This window comes from Pelobates fuscus, chromosome 3 (genome assembly GCF_036172605.1).
Source record: "Pelobates fuscus isolate aPelFus1 chromosome 3, aPelFus1.pri, whole genome shotgun sequence".
Lineage (NCBI taxonomy): Eukaryota > Metazoa > Chordata > Amphibia > Anura > Pelobatidae > Pelobates > Pelobates fuscus.
Window position 1 is genome coordinate 402,391,488 of NC_086319.1, and position 13,586 is coordinate 402,405,073.

General features: G+C 41.7%; 1 protein-coding gene across 1 annotated transcript in view; it reads left to right on the forward strand.

The window, feature by feature from the left end:
• DNAH2 (dynein axonemal heavy chain 2) overlaps nt 1–13,586 on the forward strand; it is a 136,044-nt gene that overhangs the window by 26,012 nt on the left and 96,446 nt on the right. The window contains exons 12-18 of the mRNA XM_063449723.1: nt 153–367; nt 9,115–9,261; nt 10,987–11,143; nt 11,418–11,657; nt 11,912–12,100; nt 12,823–12,970; nt 13,115–13,307. Of these exons, the coding sequence (XP_063305793.1) occupies nt 153–367; nt 9,115–9,261; nt 10,987–11,143; nt 11,418–11,657; nt 11,912–12,100; nt 12,823–12,970; nt 13,115–13,307 (1,289 nt within the window). The remainder of the gene's footprint in view (nt 1–152; nt 368–9,114; nt 9,262–10,986; nt 11,144–11,417; nt 11,658–11,911; nt 12,101–12,822; nt 12,971–13,114; nt 13,308–13,586) is intronic.

Here is a 13,586-nt window from a genome sequence, read left to right on the forward strand (position 1 = left end):
AAATACCATTGTGCCAAAACATTTTGCATTTAAACAACGGGCAGTGCCAAACTGGACACGTGGAAAAGTAACAGGAAACACGTACTAAACTGCTATTTGCGTCTGGATTAGCATTTTCTGCAGCTTCTTATAACAGTGTCATCTTTCCTCAGTGCCTGTCCAGCGCCCACTTCATGCCCCGCATTGGCATAGGTGAAGAGAGCATACAGGAGTATCAGCAGCTGGTGCTGAAGTTGGATGAGCTGATGAGAAAGATCTTCACAGAGTGGTCCCAGTCAGCCGATAAACATGCCATGGCAAAACTGGACATCCCACTAATGAACCGGAGCCAGGTGGAGACCGGCATGCTAGACGTAAACTTTGATAAGTAAGTATCTCTGTATGTACATTCAGTAACGGTATCTCTGTATGTACAGTCAGTAACCGGATCTCTGTACATGCAGTCAGTAACGGTTTCTCTGTACGTACATTCAGTAACGGTATCTCTGTACGTACATTCAGTAACGGTTTCTCTGTACGTACAGTCAGTAACGGTATCTCTGTATGTACAGTCAGTAACCGGATCTCTGTACATGCAGTCAGTAACGGTTTCTCTGTACGTACATTCAGTAACGGTATCTCTGTATGTACATTCAGTAACGGTATCTCTGTACGTACATTCAGTAACGGTTTCTCTGTACGTACAGTCAGTAACCGGATCTCTGTACATGCAGTCAGTAACGGTTTCTCTGTACGTACATTCAGTAACGGTATCTCTGTATGTACAGTCAGTAACGGTATCTCTGTATGTACATTCAGTAACGGTATCTCTGTATGTACAGTCAGTAACCGGATCTCTGTACATGCAGTCAGTAACGGTTTCTCTGTACGTACATTCAGTAACGGTATCTCTGTATGTACAGTCAGTAACGGTATCTCTGTATGTACATTCAGTAACGGTATCTCTGTATGTACAGTCAGTAACGGTATCTCTGTATGTACAGTCAGTAACAGGATCTCTGTACATGCAGTCAGTAACGGTATCTCTGTATGTACAGTCAGTAACCGGATCTCTGTACATGCAGTCAGTAACGGTTTCTCTGTACGTACATTCAGTAACGGTATCTCTGTATGTACAGTCAGTAACGGTATCTCTGTATGTACAGTCAGTAACAGGATCTCTGTACGTACAGTCAGTAACAGGATCTCTGTACATGCAGTCAGTAACGGTTTCTCTGTACGTACAGTCAGTAACGGTATCTCTGTATGTACAGTCTGTAACGGTATCTCTGTATGTACAGTCTGTAACAGGATCTCTGTACATGCAGTCGGTAACGGTTTCTCTGTACGTACAGTCAGTAACGGTATCTCTGTATGTACAGTCAGTAACAGGATCTCTGTACATGCAGTCAGTAACGGTTTCTCTGTACGTACAGTCAGTAATGGTATCTTTGTACGTACAGTCAGTAACGGTATTGCACATGCAGTCAGTAACGGTATCTCTGTACGTAGAGTCCGTGGCGGTATCTCTGTACGTACATGTAGCGGTATGTACAGTCAGTACAGTCTGCTGTGTGTATACAGTCAAGGAGTAGGTGTGTGTCAGTCTGCTGTGTGTATACAGTCAGTGCTTAGGTGTGTGTCAGCCTGCTGTGTGTATACAGTCTGGGATTAGGTGTGTATCTGCCTGCTGTGTGTATACAGTCAGGGATTAGGTGTGTGTCAGCCTGCTGTGTGTATACAGTCAGTGATTAGGTGTGTCTATACAGTCAGTGATTAGGTGTGTGTCAGTGTGCTGTGTGTATACAGTCAGGGATTAGGTGTGTGTCAGTGTGCTGTGTGTATACAGTCAGGGATTAGGTGTGTGTCAGTGTGCTGTGTGTATACAGTCAGGGATTAGGTGTGTGTCAGTGTGCTGTGTGTATACAGTCAGGGATTAGGTGTGTGTCAGTGTGCTGTGTGTATACAGTCAGGGATTAGGTGTGTGTCAGTGTGCTGTGTGTATACAGTCAGGGATTAGGTGTGTGTCAGTGTGCTGTGTGTATACAGTCAGGGATTAGGTGTGAATACAGTCAGTGATTAGGTGTGTGTCAGTGTGCTGTGTGTATACAGTCAGGGATTAGGTGTGTGTCAGTGTGCTGTGTGTATACAGTCAGGGATTAGGTGTGTGTCAGTGTGCTGTGTGTATACAGTCAGGGATTAGGGATATATTTTGTTTTGATCTGTTTGTAAGGCATTCACATGTGAATGGTATTGAGGAGGGGAATGTGTCTTACAACAGCAGATCACATGCCTTGTAGAGTAATGACTCTTACTCTTGGCAATGAAAGGGTCCAGCACCGATCTCTCTCTCTCTTCCATCTGGAGATGATGTGAAGTCTGCCCGCAAGAGAAACATGCTGGATCAGGCAATGTGCCTTTTCACAACATCTGTCTATTTCATTCCCCATCAAGGCAATTCTGAGGTGTGAATTTATTTTTTGGGGGGCATTATTTTTAGATATCCTGTTTTCTCCCACGTCCTGCTAGCTGCCACATGTTCCTGCCAGGTAGAGGCAGCAGTCTCAGGTTCCCTGGTGTTTTGTTCTCTGTGAATTTCTTCACCACAGACATTACCGATATCTTCTAGTTTGACAGGCGAACGTAAGACGTGCAATATTCTATAGATAACTTGTGACAATGCCCCTTGTTTATTTATTCTACCAGCAAGGTTATGAGACAGCTGGAGTCAATGTAGATTAGAGATGCGTAGTGCTCCAGACCTCTTTTGTTAGACTACAATTCCCAAGATTCCCTGTCAGCCAGGTACAGGATGGGACCAGAGTAAATACCTATTAAAAACATTATACATTAACTCTTTCACTGCAGTTACATAATGAAAAGAAGCATCTGATAAGGTTTGGAACTAAACGGAAAGGATCAGCGCTCTAAAACCAAACACAAAATGTAGAATATATGTGAATGAAGCAGCACACCTAAAATGGTAGGGCTCCCTCTAAGCCCCACAAATAAGTAAAAACTAAACAAAAGAGGAGATAAGGTTGCACCAAAACAGAATAGAAAAAGTATAGTTACAAATATATAAGAAAAATCCAATATAAACACTAATAAGAAGTCCAATACAACTTGCCAGAAGATATAGTCTCAAATATGTCCAGAATAATTCTTCTAAATCAGGGTATTCATCGGTATGTAAAAACAAAAGGAAAAACTAATAGGGCAATATGTCTCTGAGATATATAATACCAGTATAAAAAGTCTAATATAGTCCTACTCACATTTTTTTCGAGCTTATAGCCAGCTCTAGTATGAATAGTGTGCAGTGGTACAATCCCCACTTAGGGATACGTGATGATATGTTGTTAGGTAGATGTATTGTCAATATGTAGACCATAAAAGAAATTTAAAAGAGACAACAATAGTGCTCACTGTGTAAAAAAATAGCAGGAGAATGAAATAATAAATGGTTACTCACATTTAGTAGAGCAGACAAACTGCTCACTGTATAGGGCGTAAGTGGTATAATCCCCACCTTGGATTCTTTAGGAGTAGTCCTCACTGGAACATAAAATGGATGCCAGGTAGAAAATAATAAAAAGGTAAAATGTCACACTCACTGTCACGTATTCATCTGCTTATAAAAATGTGGTTAATGGCATTTACTTTCCACACAGGAAAAGTTGTGCCGAGCAGCAACCAAATCCACAGAAGGGTTAATGCTGAGCAGCAATTATGCAAATGGGAACCTGGTAACTGCTTTGGGGTCAAAGGCCGGTTACAGCCCATCAGATCTAGAGGAGGGGTATTTAGGCCCAGTTCTCATCCTGCTCAGTGCCCTGTCGTGGTTTCCCTTGTGGTTGTCCGAGAGCGTGTTATTGATTCTGGTATTTCTGGTTATTTGACTTTTGACTGTTTCCCTGTTTTCTGGCATCCCTGACTCCTGGCTTTTCCTTATTGTTGTGTCTCTTTCTGTTTCCCTTGACCTTGGCTATTCCTGACTATTCTTTGGTACGTTAGTCCGGCCATTCTAAGGTTCGGTATACGTTACCTATCAGTCCTCTGTGTTATACAATTCTACGTGCTGGATCATTCTGTAATCCTGACACTCACAAATTGAAGTAGCCAAAATAGCTTCATTAAAACAATATAAAATATCCACAGCAGTATAATATATCCATGACGCGTTTCACCAACAAAGCTTTATCAAGGTTTCGCCAACAAGGCTTTATTTTTTTGTTCTTTTATTTTCTACCTGGCATCCATTTTATGTTCCAGTGAGGACTACTCCTAAAGAATCCATGGTGGAGATAATACCACTTTATGGTCTACAAATTGACAAAACCTCTACCTAACAACACTTTATCATCGAATCCCTAAGTGGGGATTGTACCACTGTGTCACGGCTACTAGTGTGGTCCAACACGCAGAAACTATGTAAACATATACATAAATAAGGAAAGGAAAATAACAGGATAGAGCGTAAACCGGACCTTAGAATGGCCGGACTAATACGCTAGAGACAGAGAATGGTCAAAGGGAAAGCCGAGGTCAAGGAAGCCAGAAAATACTCAATACCGATAAAACAAGCCAAGTCAGGAAAACCAGAGATCAGAATAACCAGGGAAAAGCCAAGATCAGGATACCAGGAAATCAGAAACACGAAAATAGCACTCTCAGGAAACCAGGAAACGGAAACCACGACAGGGCAAAGTACTGGGGTGAATTAGGGGTTTAAATACCCCTCGCTATGCTGTTATTGGTCAGAGGGCGACCTCTGACCCCCAAAACGTGCGTGTGCGTTGACGTCGTGACGTCACGCACACGCTGGTATAAGTCCCGGGGGCGGGGCTAGCACTAGACGCGACCACGCGGTCGTCGCCATCTTGGATATGGGCGTGAAGCCCGGAAGACCTGGGGGAGCGGTTCCCGGCTCGCCGACGAGCAGGTAAGCTCGTGTTGTCGGTGCGGTCGTGCCGGTCGGGCACGGCCGTGAGACTCGGCGGGCCGGTGACCGCAACAGTTCACCCCACCCGAAGACCGCACACCGGGCGATAAGGACCCGGCTTAAGAGGAAAGCGGTTGTGAAACGACCGGACAAGACAGGGCGCATGAACCCGGTCAGCAGGAACCCAACAACGTTCCTCGGGACCATAACCCTTCCTGTCAACGAGATAGGACAAGACACCTCTGGACAATTTGGAGTCCATGATAGAACGCCGAGTGAGACTCGGCGGGCCGGTGACCGCAACACACTGCACTCTATCCATACTAGAGCTGGTTATAAGCTCTTAAAATGTGAGTAGGACTATACTTATTTTTATACTAGTATTATCTATCTCTGGGATATCTAGCACTATTAGTTTTACCTTTTTGTTTTTACATACGGATGAATACCCTGATCTGACACTGATTTAGAAGAATTATTCCGGACATATTTGAGGCTATATCTTCTGGCAAGTTTTATTGGGACTTTTATTAGACTTCTTATTATTATTTTTATATTGGATTGTTTTTATATATTGGATTTTTTATATATTTGTAAATATTAAGGCCATTTGGCCTGTAATTGTGGGAGGGGCATGTGTTTTCCCTACTTAAAGGGAACCCTTACCTTACTCCACAACGTTCGTGGTCTAGCAATTTTCATGGCCCTCCCTCCACTCCCACTACTCAACATATCCTCCTTTTTCCTCCCTTTACCCTTGGGTGGGCCCTCTTTTATTTACAGGCTCTACCGCATTGTCAGTTCCGGCACACCACAACTGTCTTGCTCCCGTATTCTAAACTGCTCTTATACTTATCTCTTACTCAATATACGGCCTTTTTGCCCCTAACACAACTATACTTTGTGTATTCTGTTTTGGCGCTACCCTATCTCCTCTTTTGTTTACTTTGATAAGATTTGGCGTTACTGAACGCTCATGCAGTGTTTGGAGCCATTGACTACCCACTTCTCCCGAGGCTTCAGAGGACTGGATGAAGGCGTACAGGCATTGCTTTATTAATCCATCAGTATGGCGATTTAGGGGGAGACAGGTACCTGTTCTCCCTGTTAGTGGATGGTCCATTTATTTATATGGATATGGGTACCTTGAAAGCTTTGGAGAGACTATCAGATATAACGGAACCCAACCTCCCAGAAAAAAACTAACCTTTGCTGCTTTTTCTGATTGTCTCACAAACTAAAAGTCCACAAATTATTTTCATGTTTTGCCATTTATTTGTGTCCATTACTTATACTGTATAGTTTCTCTTTTAATGTCTATTACAGCTCATTATTCTTAGATTTAGATTAACTAGTTTTAAAACCTGGTTTCTTGCTCAGTTTGTTCCATTTGTTTATAATTTAGATGTTTTCAGACTTGTTCCAAGTGCTGAGTATATTCTTAAATATAATTTCTCAGACAGAATATTTCTAGACTGTTTTTCCCTTGAGAACATTTTGTCCGGTCAATAAGCATCCATTAGTATGTTGCCGTTGTATTTTCTAAAGTGAAGTGGTTGATGTATTATATAAATTGTAATGGAAGCCTCCATTACCTTGGCACTTGGAGAGGAGTGCAGGTCTTTCTCACTGATTATTGACCCTGGCTTGGAATGGGGTTTTGTTTTGGGGAGACATTTGGACTCCTTTCCCCCTGGTTATGGTTTACCAATATTGCATGATGAGAGACCCTTGTTTTAAAAGTGGATTTTTCTAGACTCATGATAACTCCATTGCCCTCTGTTGGCGAAGCTGGAAAATGCACTGATTTGTATTATCACAATATGCAAATTAGGAAAGTGCAAAAAAACTGACCAGTTGCATCTGCATATCTGTGTTTTTCCATAATTTGGAACATTGTGATTGTATTGTATATTTGATGCAGTATTATGTTGTTTATTTTTCAAGTTATCTATGTATGCTTGGTTATGGTTTTATGGTTTTCACCACATGCTCGAGAACAAGTCGGCAGAAGTACTCAGTCTGAGTACAGGAGCTCCGTCAAATAAATGATTTCCATTAAGATAAAATCATTATATTGTGTTAAAGAAAGAGGAAGAAACCACACTCTTCTTAAATAACGACCCAGGATGTTAAAACCGGACATGAGGCTGGCAAAACCTCAATGCACAAAGATGGTCCAGCCACTCAAGCTTTATAAAGGTTGTTGTGATACCTTGACCTTCATTAAACCTGTCACTTAATCAACCTTGAGTGCCGGGATCATGTTTATTTACTCATGTTGAAATCACTGTCTGTTTCCGCTAATGTTCTGTGTGCAGTAATCTATTTATTATATCCTGTGGCCCTGCGTGGCTTCTTGTTGATGTCTGAACTAGTTGAGGCATGAAGCCATTATTTAAATAGCTCAACACCAATCTAACACAGGAGTTCAAGTTGTCCCATCGCTACAGTAGGTTTCTGGTTGATTAAATAAGACCTGGCACATGTTTGCAGCCTTTGCAGTGTGTAATAAACACTAAGCATCCTTTGTTTCAGTACTATTTAGCTAAATGCAGCATATTACTAGAACTAATTATAGGCATGGGAGGGCTGGTAAGGGGGGCAGAGGGGCATTTACCCCCAGGCCAATTGCATGGTTGTTGGTTGGATGTGGGCTGCAGCATTAAACCATTCTTCTGAAAGGTAAAATAGCAAGAGATTTGTTGAGATGTCTGAAGGAGTAATGTATCAGGCAGGACTTGTGGGGCCTCTGTGGGTTAGTGCGTGAGCCTGTGACCTGTGCTCTGAATGCTCCCCAGCCGTGGACTGTGGTATCTGAGGCTTGCCAGGCTGCCATGTTACAATAAGTATAAATAATATGGATGGAGGTGTCTATCAGTGACCACAGGGTGACATGAGATGACATAACACGCTGGTGGTCACTGTTAGTAATGGGGATCTCTGTGAATGCTCCTTCATATTGTGCTGGTCATACTGATGGAGCTGTCAGGAATATATATGATGGCACATCCGGAAACAGCCTCCATCTTTCAGATCTGTACATATTGCAGACTTTACATGAGCTGGACCATCCACAGAGATCTGTGAGTTTCATGCGCGAAAAAAACCCATTAATTTGTTCCTGGGCAAAAGGTGCCAACGTACCCTTGCGTATAGGTATAAAGGCATTAAAATGTTGGTGACATCACATACTTGTACAGAAATGAAATGTGTGTAAATGTGTATTCAGTGTGTGTGCGCATTAGCATGGTGTGTGTGTTTGGTATCTCCATATATTTGTACAGTATATTGTTAGCATGCATAGAGTATAAAGCCAATCCTTAAAAAGTGTTAATATGTGGACGTGGGCAGATATTAAACGTGTGTACATGTGCGTTTAAGTATGTATTGTTTACGTTAATATATGTCTGTATGGTATATATGTGTCACAATGTATTGCTTTTATGTGTCTTTATTTGTCAGCATTTGTGAACAGTCCATGTGTTTTAGTGTGCCGTCTATGTCAGTCTATGTATGTGTGTTTTGTGAACTGTATTTCCGATAGTCTGTGTGTTTTGTGAACTGTGTTTGGCAGTTTGTGTGTGTTCAACACAGCTTGACAAAGACCTCTTGGAGTTTGAAATAATGATGGGCCACTTAATGGCTGCACAGATCACTTTCTTTTTACAATGTGGGCTTGTGTGCCTTTTTCAGTTTTGTGGACCTATAGGGAGGTCTTACCTTGAAGTTACTAGTGTGTGTTTGACAGCCATTATGTGTTAGTGTCTCTGTGTATTTTTGACAGTCCCTGTTAGTGTGTCATGTTTGCAGTGTCTGTGTGTCTGACAGTTCCAGTATGTTAGTGTTTGTGTATGTGTTTGTCATTTCCTGTGTGCCATTTTACAATCTGTGCTTTATAGTATGTGTGTTGACATCCTTCTAAATATTTGACAGCTTGTGTGTTTTAGCATCTGTATGTGTGTTTAACAGTATGTATATGTTTGCATCATCTGTATGTGTTTGACAGTATGAGTGTGTTAGCATCTCTGTGTGTGTTTGACAATTTGACAGTACGTTTGTGTTAGTGTCAATATGTCTGTTTGACAGTACGTGTGTGTTAGCGTCTCTGATCTGTGTGTGTGCTGTACATATTTGTCTCCGTGTGTGCACAATCGGCAAATTAAAGTGTGTCATACATTCCCCATCAGGAACTTGTTAAAGCTGTTTGTGGAGATCCATTTCTGGGAGAGGCTCCTTTTTGACATTCCTCATTATTTAGTTGAGATCTATCAAAGACGGGAAGATCTCAGGAACCTGCGAGAAAACGTGTTGCTCGTTGTGAGGGCATACAACAGGTAAGCAGACTCACTCAAATATCTTTCAAAGTCGGGAACAATTACTGCTTCAACCAGTAACTGTGACCTATGATCTGAATGAAAATATAGCAATCCTTATAAAATCTAAATGGAACACATCGATCCTTATATAATCTAAATGGGACACAGCGATCCTTATATAATCTAAATGGGACACAGCGATCCCTATAAAATCTAAATGGGACACAGTGATCCCTATACCATCTAAATGGGACACAGCGATCCTTATATAATCTAAATGGGACACAGCGATCATTATATAATATGAATGGGACACAGCGATCCTTCTAAAATCGAAATGGGACACAGCGATCCTTCTAAAATCGAAATGGGACACAGCGATCCTTCTAAAATCGAAATGGGACACAGCGATCCTTCTAAAATCGAAATGGGACACAGCGATCCTTATATAATCTAAATGGGACATAGCGATCCCTATACCATCTAAATGGGACACAGCGATCCTTATATAATCTAAATGGGACACAGCGATCCTTATATAATCTAAATGGGACACAGCGATCCTTATATAATCTAAATGGGACACAGCGATCCCTATAAAATCTAAATGGGACACAGCGATCCCTATAAACTCTAAATGGGACACAGCGATCCCTATAAACTCTAAATGGGACACAGCGATCCTTATATAATCTAAATGGGACACGGTGATCCTTATATAATCCAAATGGACACAGCGATCCTTATATAATCTAAATGGGACACAGCGATCCTTATATAATGCAAATGGGACACAGCGATGCTTATAAAATCTAAATGGGACACAGCGATCCTTATATAATCTAAATGGGACACAGCGATCCTTATATAATCTAAATGGGACACAGCGATCCTTATAAAATCTAAATGGGACACAGCGATCCTTATATAATCTAAATGGGGCACAGTGATCCTTATATAATCTAAATGGGACACAGCGATCCTTATATAATCTAAATGGGACACAGCGATCGCTATAACATCTAAATGGGACACAGCGATCCTTATATAATCTAAATGGGACACAGCGATCCCTATAAACTCTAAATGGGACACAGCAATCCTTATATAATCTAAATGGGACACAGCGATCCTTATATAATCTAAATGGGACACAGACATCCCAATAAAATATATAAAGTCAAAATGGGACACAGTGATCCATATACCATCTAAATGGGACACAGACATCCCTATAAAATCTAAATGGGACACAGTGATCCTCATACAATCTAAATGGAACACAGCAATCCTTATAACATCTAAATGGGACACAGCGATCCCTATAAAATCAAAATGGGACACGGTGATCCCTTTACCATCTAAATGGGACACAGAGATCCTTCTAAAATCTAAATTGGACACAGCGATCCTTCTAAAATCGAAATGGGACACAGATATCCCTATTATATATAAATGGGACACAGCGATCCTTATAAAATCGAAATGGAATACAGTGATCCTTACAATCTAAATGGGACACAGGATACACCTCACAATAGTCTTTGATTTGGCAGGACAGTTCTGATTTTTGGGTCCAGTACCACGTTACCACTTTTCATCTCTGATATCCCACCTCTGGAGATACAAGACACCAAGTCACCAGACATTTAATTTAGCCCATGTGATAGCACTTTTGATTGGGTCGTGTAGAGGAGAACAAGACATAATATATGACATTTCTATCTCTCTGTCACTCTGTAGGATTATAGCAGCTCTTTCCCACGGGGAACGTGGTTTGTTCAGGGAAAGAATACGGTTTTTGGATAAAAAGTTCCAGCCTGGTCTCACCAAATTACACTGGTCATCCAAGGGAGCATCCAATGCATTTATTAATGAATGTCTTCTACATGCAAGCAAGGTAAGGAGTTATTCTTTATGAAGAGCTCAGACTGAGTGTGAGAGCTCTTCTTGAGTAAAAGACTGGAATGGTGGACAAGGTTTTCTGTGTAAGAGATCAGCCTAGTTGTGAAGATCTTCTCTTCCACAGAAGACCTGCCTGGATATAGATTGTCCTTTGCAGATAAACTAACCTGTGTGGAGAGAGCTTCTCCTCTGATATCAGCGTGTCTGGGAAGAACTGTGAGGATAGTTCAGACGTACTCTGTACTCTAACCTTCTGTTACACTCTACAGATTCAGCAGATTGTAGATAATTTCAAGAATGCCAACGTGAACATCTCTCGGTGTGCCCAGCTGATTAGTGAAACACTTCTCCTCCGAATTGATGGGAAGCAAGTCTTTAGAGATCTTGAGTTCCAGGAAGTACAGGAGGAAAACCGACGTATTGCACAGAATCGGCTACAGAACCTCCATGACGAGATCTGCAAGGTTCTGATGACCACTTATGAGGTCTTTAAAGCTGACGGAAATGAGGTAAGGTTGGAAACATCCTATTTGTGCACTGCACAGCAAAGGTTCCTGGCATACACATTATACTCACTTTCCTGCACAATCTTTAACGGTTTCGTGAGATATACTAACCACACCTGACGTGACTGATAATATATACTGTGTCCTGGCGGTGACTGACTTTGACCAATATTAGACCATTATTATAGTTTGCCCTGCGGGATGTGTTGTGTTATTGCTATATGTCCTAGAAATGAGTGGGTGATCTTTTTCTGCAGATCCAGCAGCACTGGGCGAATTACACAGACAAGATGGACCGACAAGTGGAAGATGCCTTTCGGTTGAACGTTAAACGGTCCCTTCAGGAGCTCTCGAAGGCCATTAATGGTGAAAGCAAAACCACACCAAGTCCTCTGTTCAGAGTTATGGTTATACTGCTGAATGATTTCCCAGGATCAACTGCAGAGGTAAATAAGAAACACTGAAAAAGAAAAAGAGTATAATAGTTTAGGAAAGGCATGGTGTGCGCGAGGACAGGCTGAGCTGTACAGTTACTTCTGGTTTTCACCAATTGTCTCTCGTTGTACTCCTGTACTATCTTTTCCCTTTTTCTGTTCAGAGTCGCGTCTTCCATTTTCTATCCCCCTTTAGGGACATTTCACCTCCATATTTATCGCTAGATCATATATGTTCAGACACACCTATTTTCTTTGCAATAACATACTTAATAACAATTTTCTTAGGAGAGTAAGTATTGGAAAAAAGAAAAGCTCTCACAGTGGGTTTAATAGGGTAAAGAGAGTACAAATTCTTGGTTACAGTGAAAAAGGAAATGTTAAGAAGAAGTGGGTGGTAAAACAAGAAACAGAAAGGATAAATAGAAAATGTTGGGCAGGCAAAGGTTAGTCATTACCTGGATCAATAAAATCTGGATTTACTCCCAGTACCGGAAGGCTAGCTTAGTAAAGGGATGAGAGGTGTATATTCTAGGCTTCCCAAAGGAAGGATTTTAGCATGTTAAACACATTAAAGGCTAGCTCTTGGTACATTCTGCTTCTTTGGTTTTTCCTCAGAAAGTTTGTCATATACATCAGGCAAGGTGATGGTGGACCCTCATTGATTGTCTTTCATCCTGGCTAGTGATGTTCTGCAGATGCGTTAGATCACTTTTTCTGCTTCCTTCCTACAGGTGGAATTCTCACCAACTCTCCTACAACTTGCTAACCTTGTGAGCACTGTCTGCAATGAAATCTTCCGTACTCTGTCCAGCTTTCGAAGACTCCCAGACATTCTGGCCAAAAGGAAATCTCACAGGGATCCTATACAGAGCATTGTGGGTAAGCAGAGCAGACACTCTCTTAGGATACACATGTATACAAACACATAGTGTTCCCAGGCATTTCTAAACCTGTAAACACCACTTCATGTTTCTAACTGTACATGGGTACATTATGAATTGGATAACACGTTCCACTCTACAGAGCACGATGAGGAGATAAAGAAGATCCAGGCTCAGATCAGTGTGGGGATGTCTAACAATGCTGCCCTAGTGCAGGCCTATCTGAAAAACTGGGACTCATTCAAGATGATCTGGGAGCCAAACAAGGATACGGTAATACGACGCTACCAGCGCCTCAACCCCATGGTGTCTTCCTTCGATGCTGACATTGCTCGGTGAGTCCTCGATCCTTACTCTGGCTGATACTGTATTCAGTGATGGCATAACGTTCTAAGTCCTACAGCCCTTACTCTGGCTAATATTGTATTCAACGCTGGAATAACTTGGTATGGTCCTGATCCTTACTCTGGCTAATACTGTATTCAACGCTGGAATAACTTGGTATGGTCCTGATCCTTACTCTGGCTAATACTGTATTCAGTGCTGGAATAACTTGGGAGGGTCCTGATCCTTACTCTGGCTAATACTGTATTCAGTGCTGGAATAACTTGCTA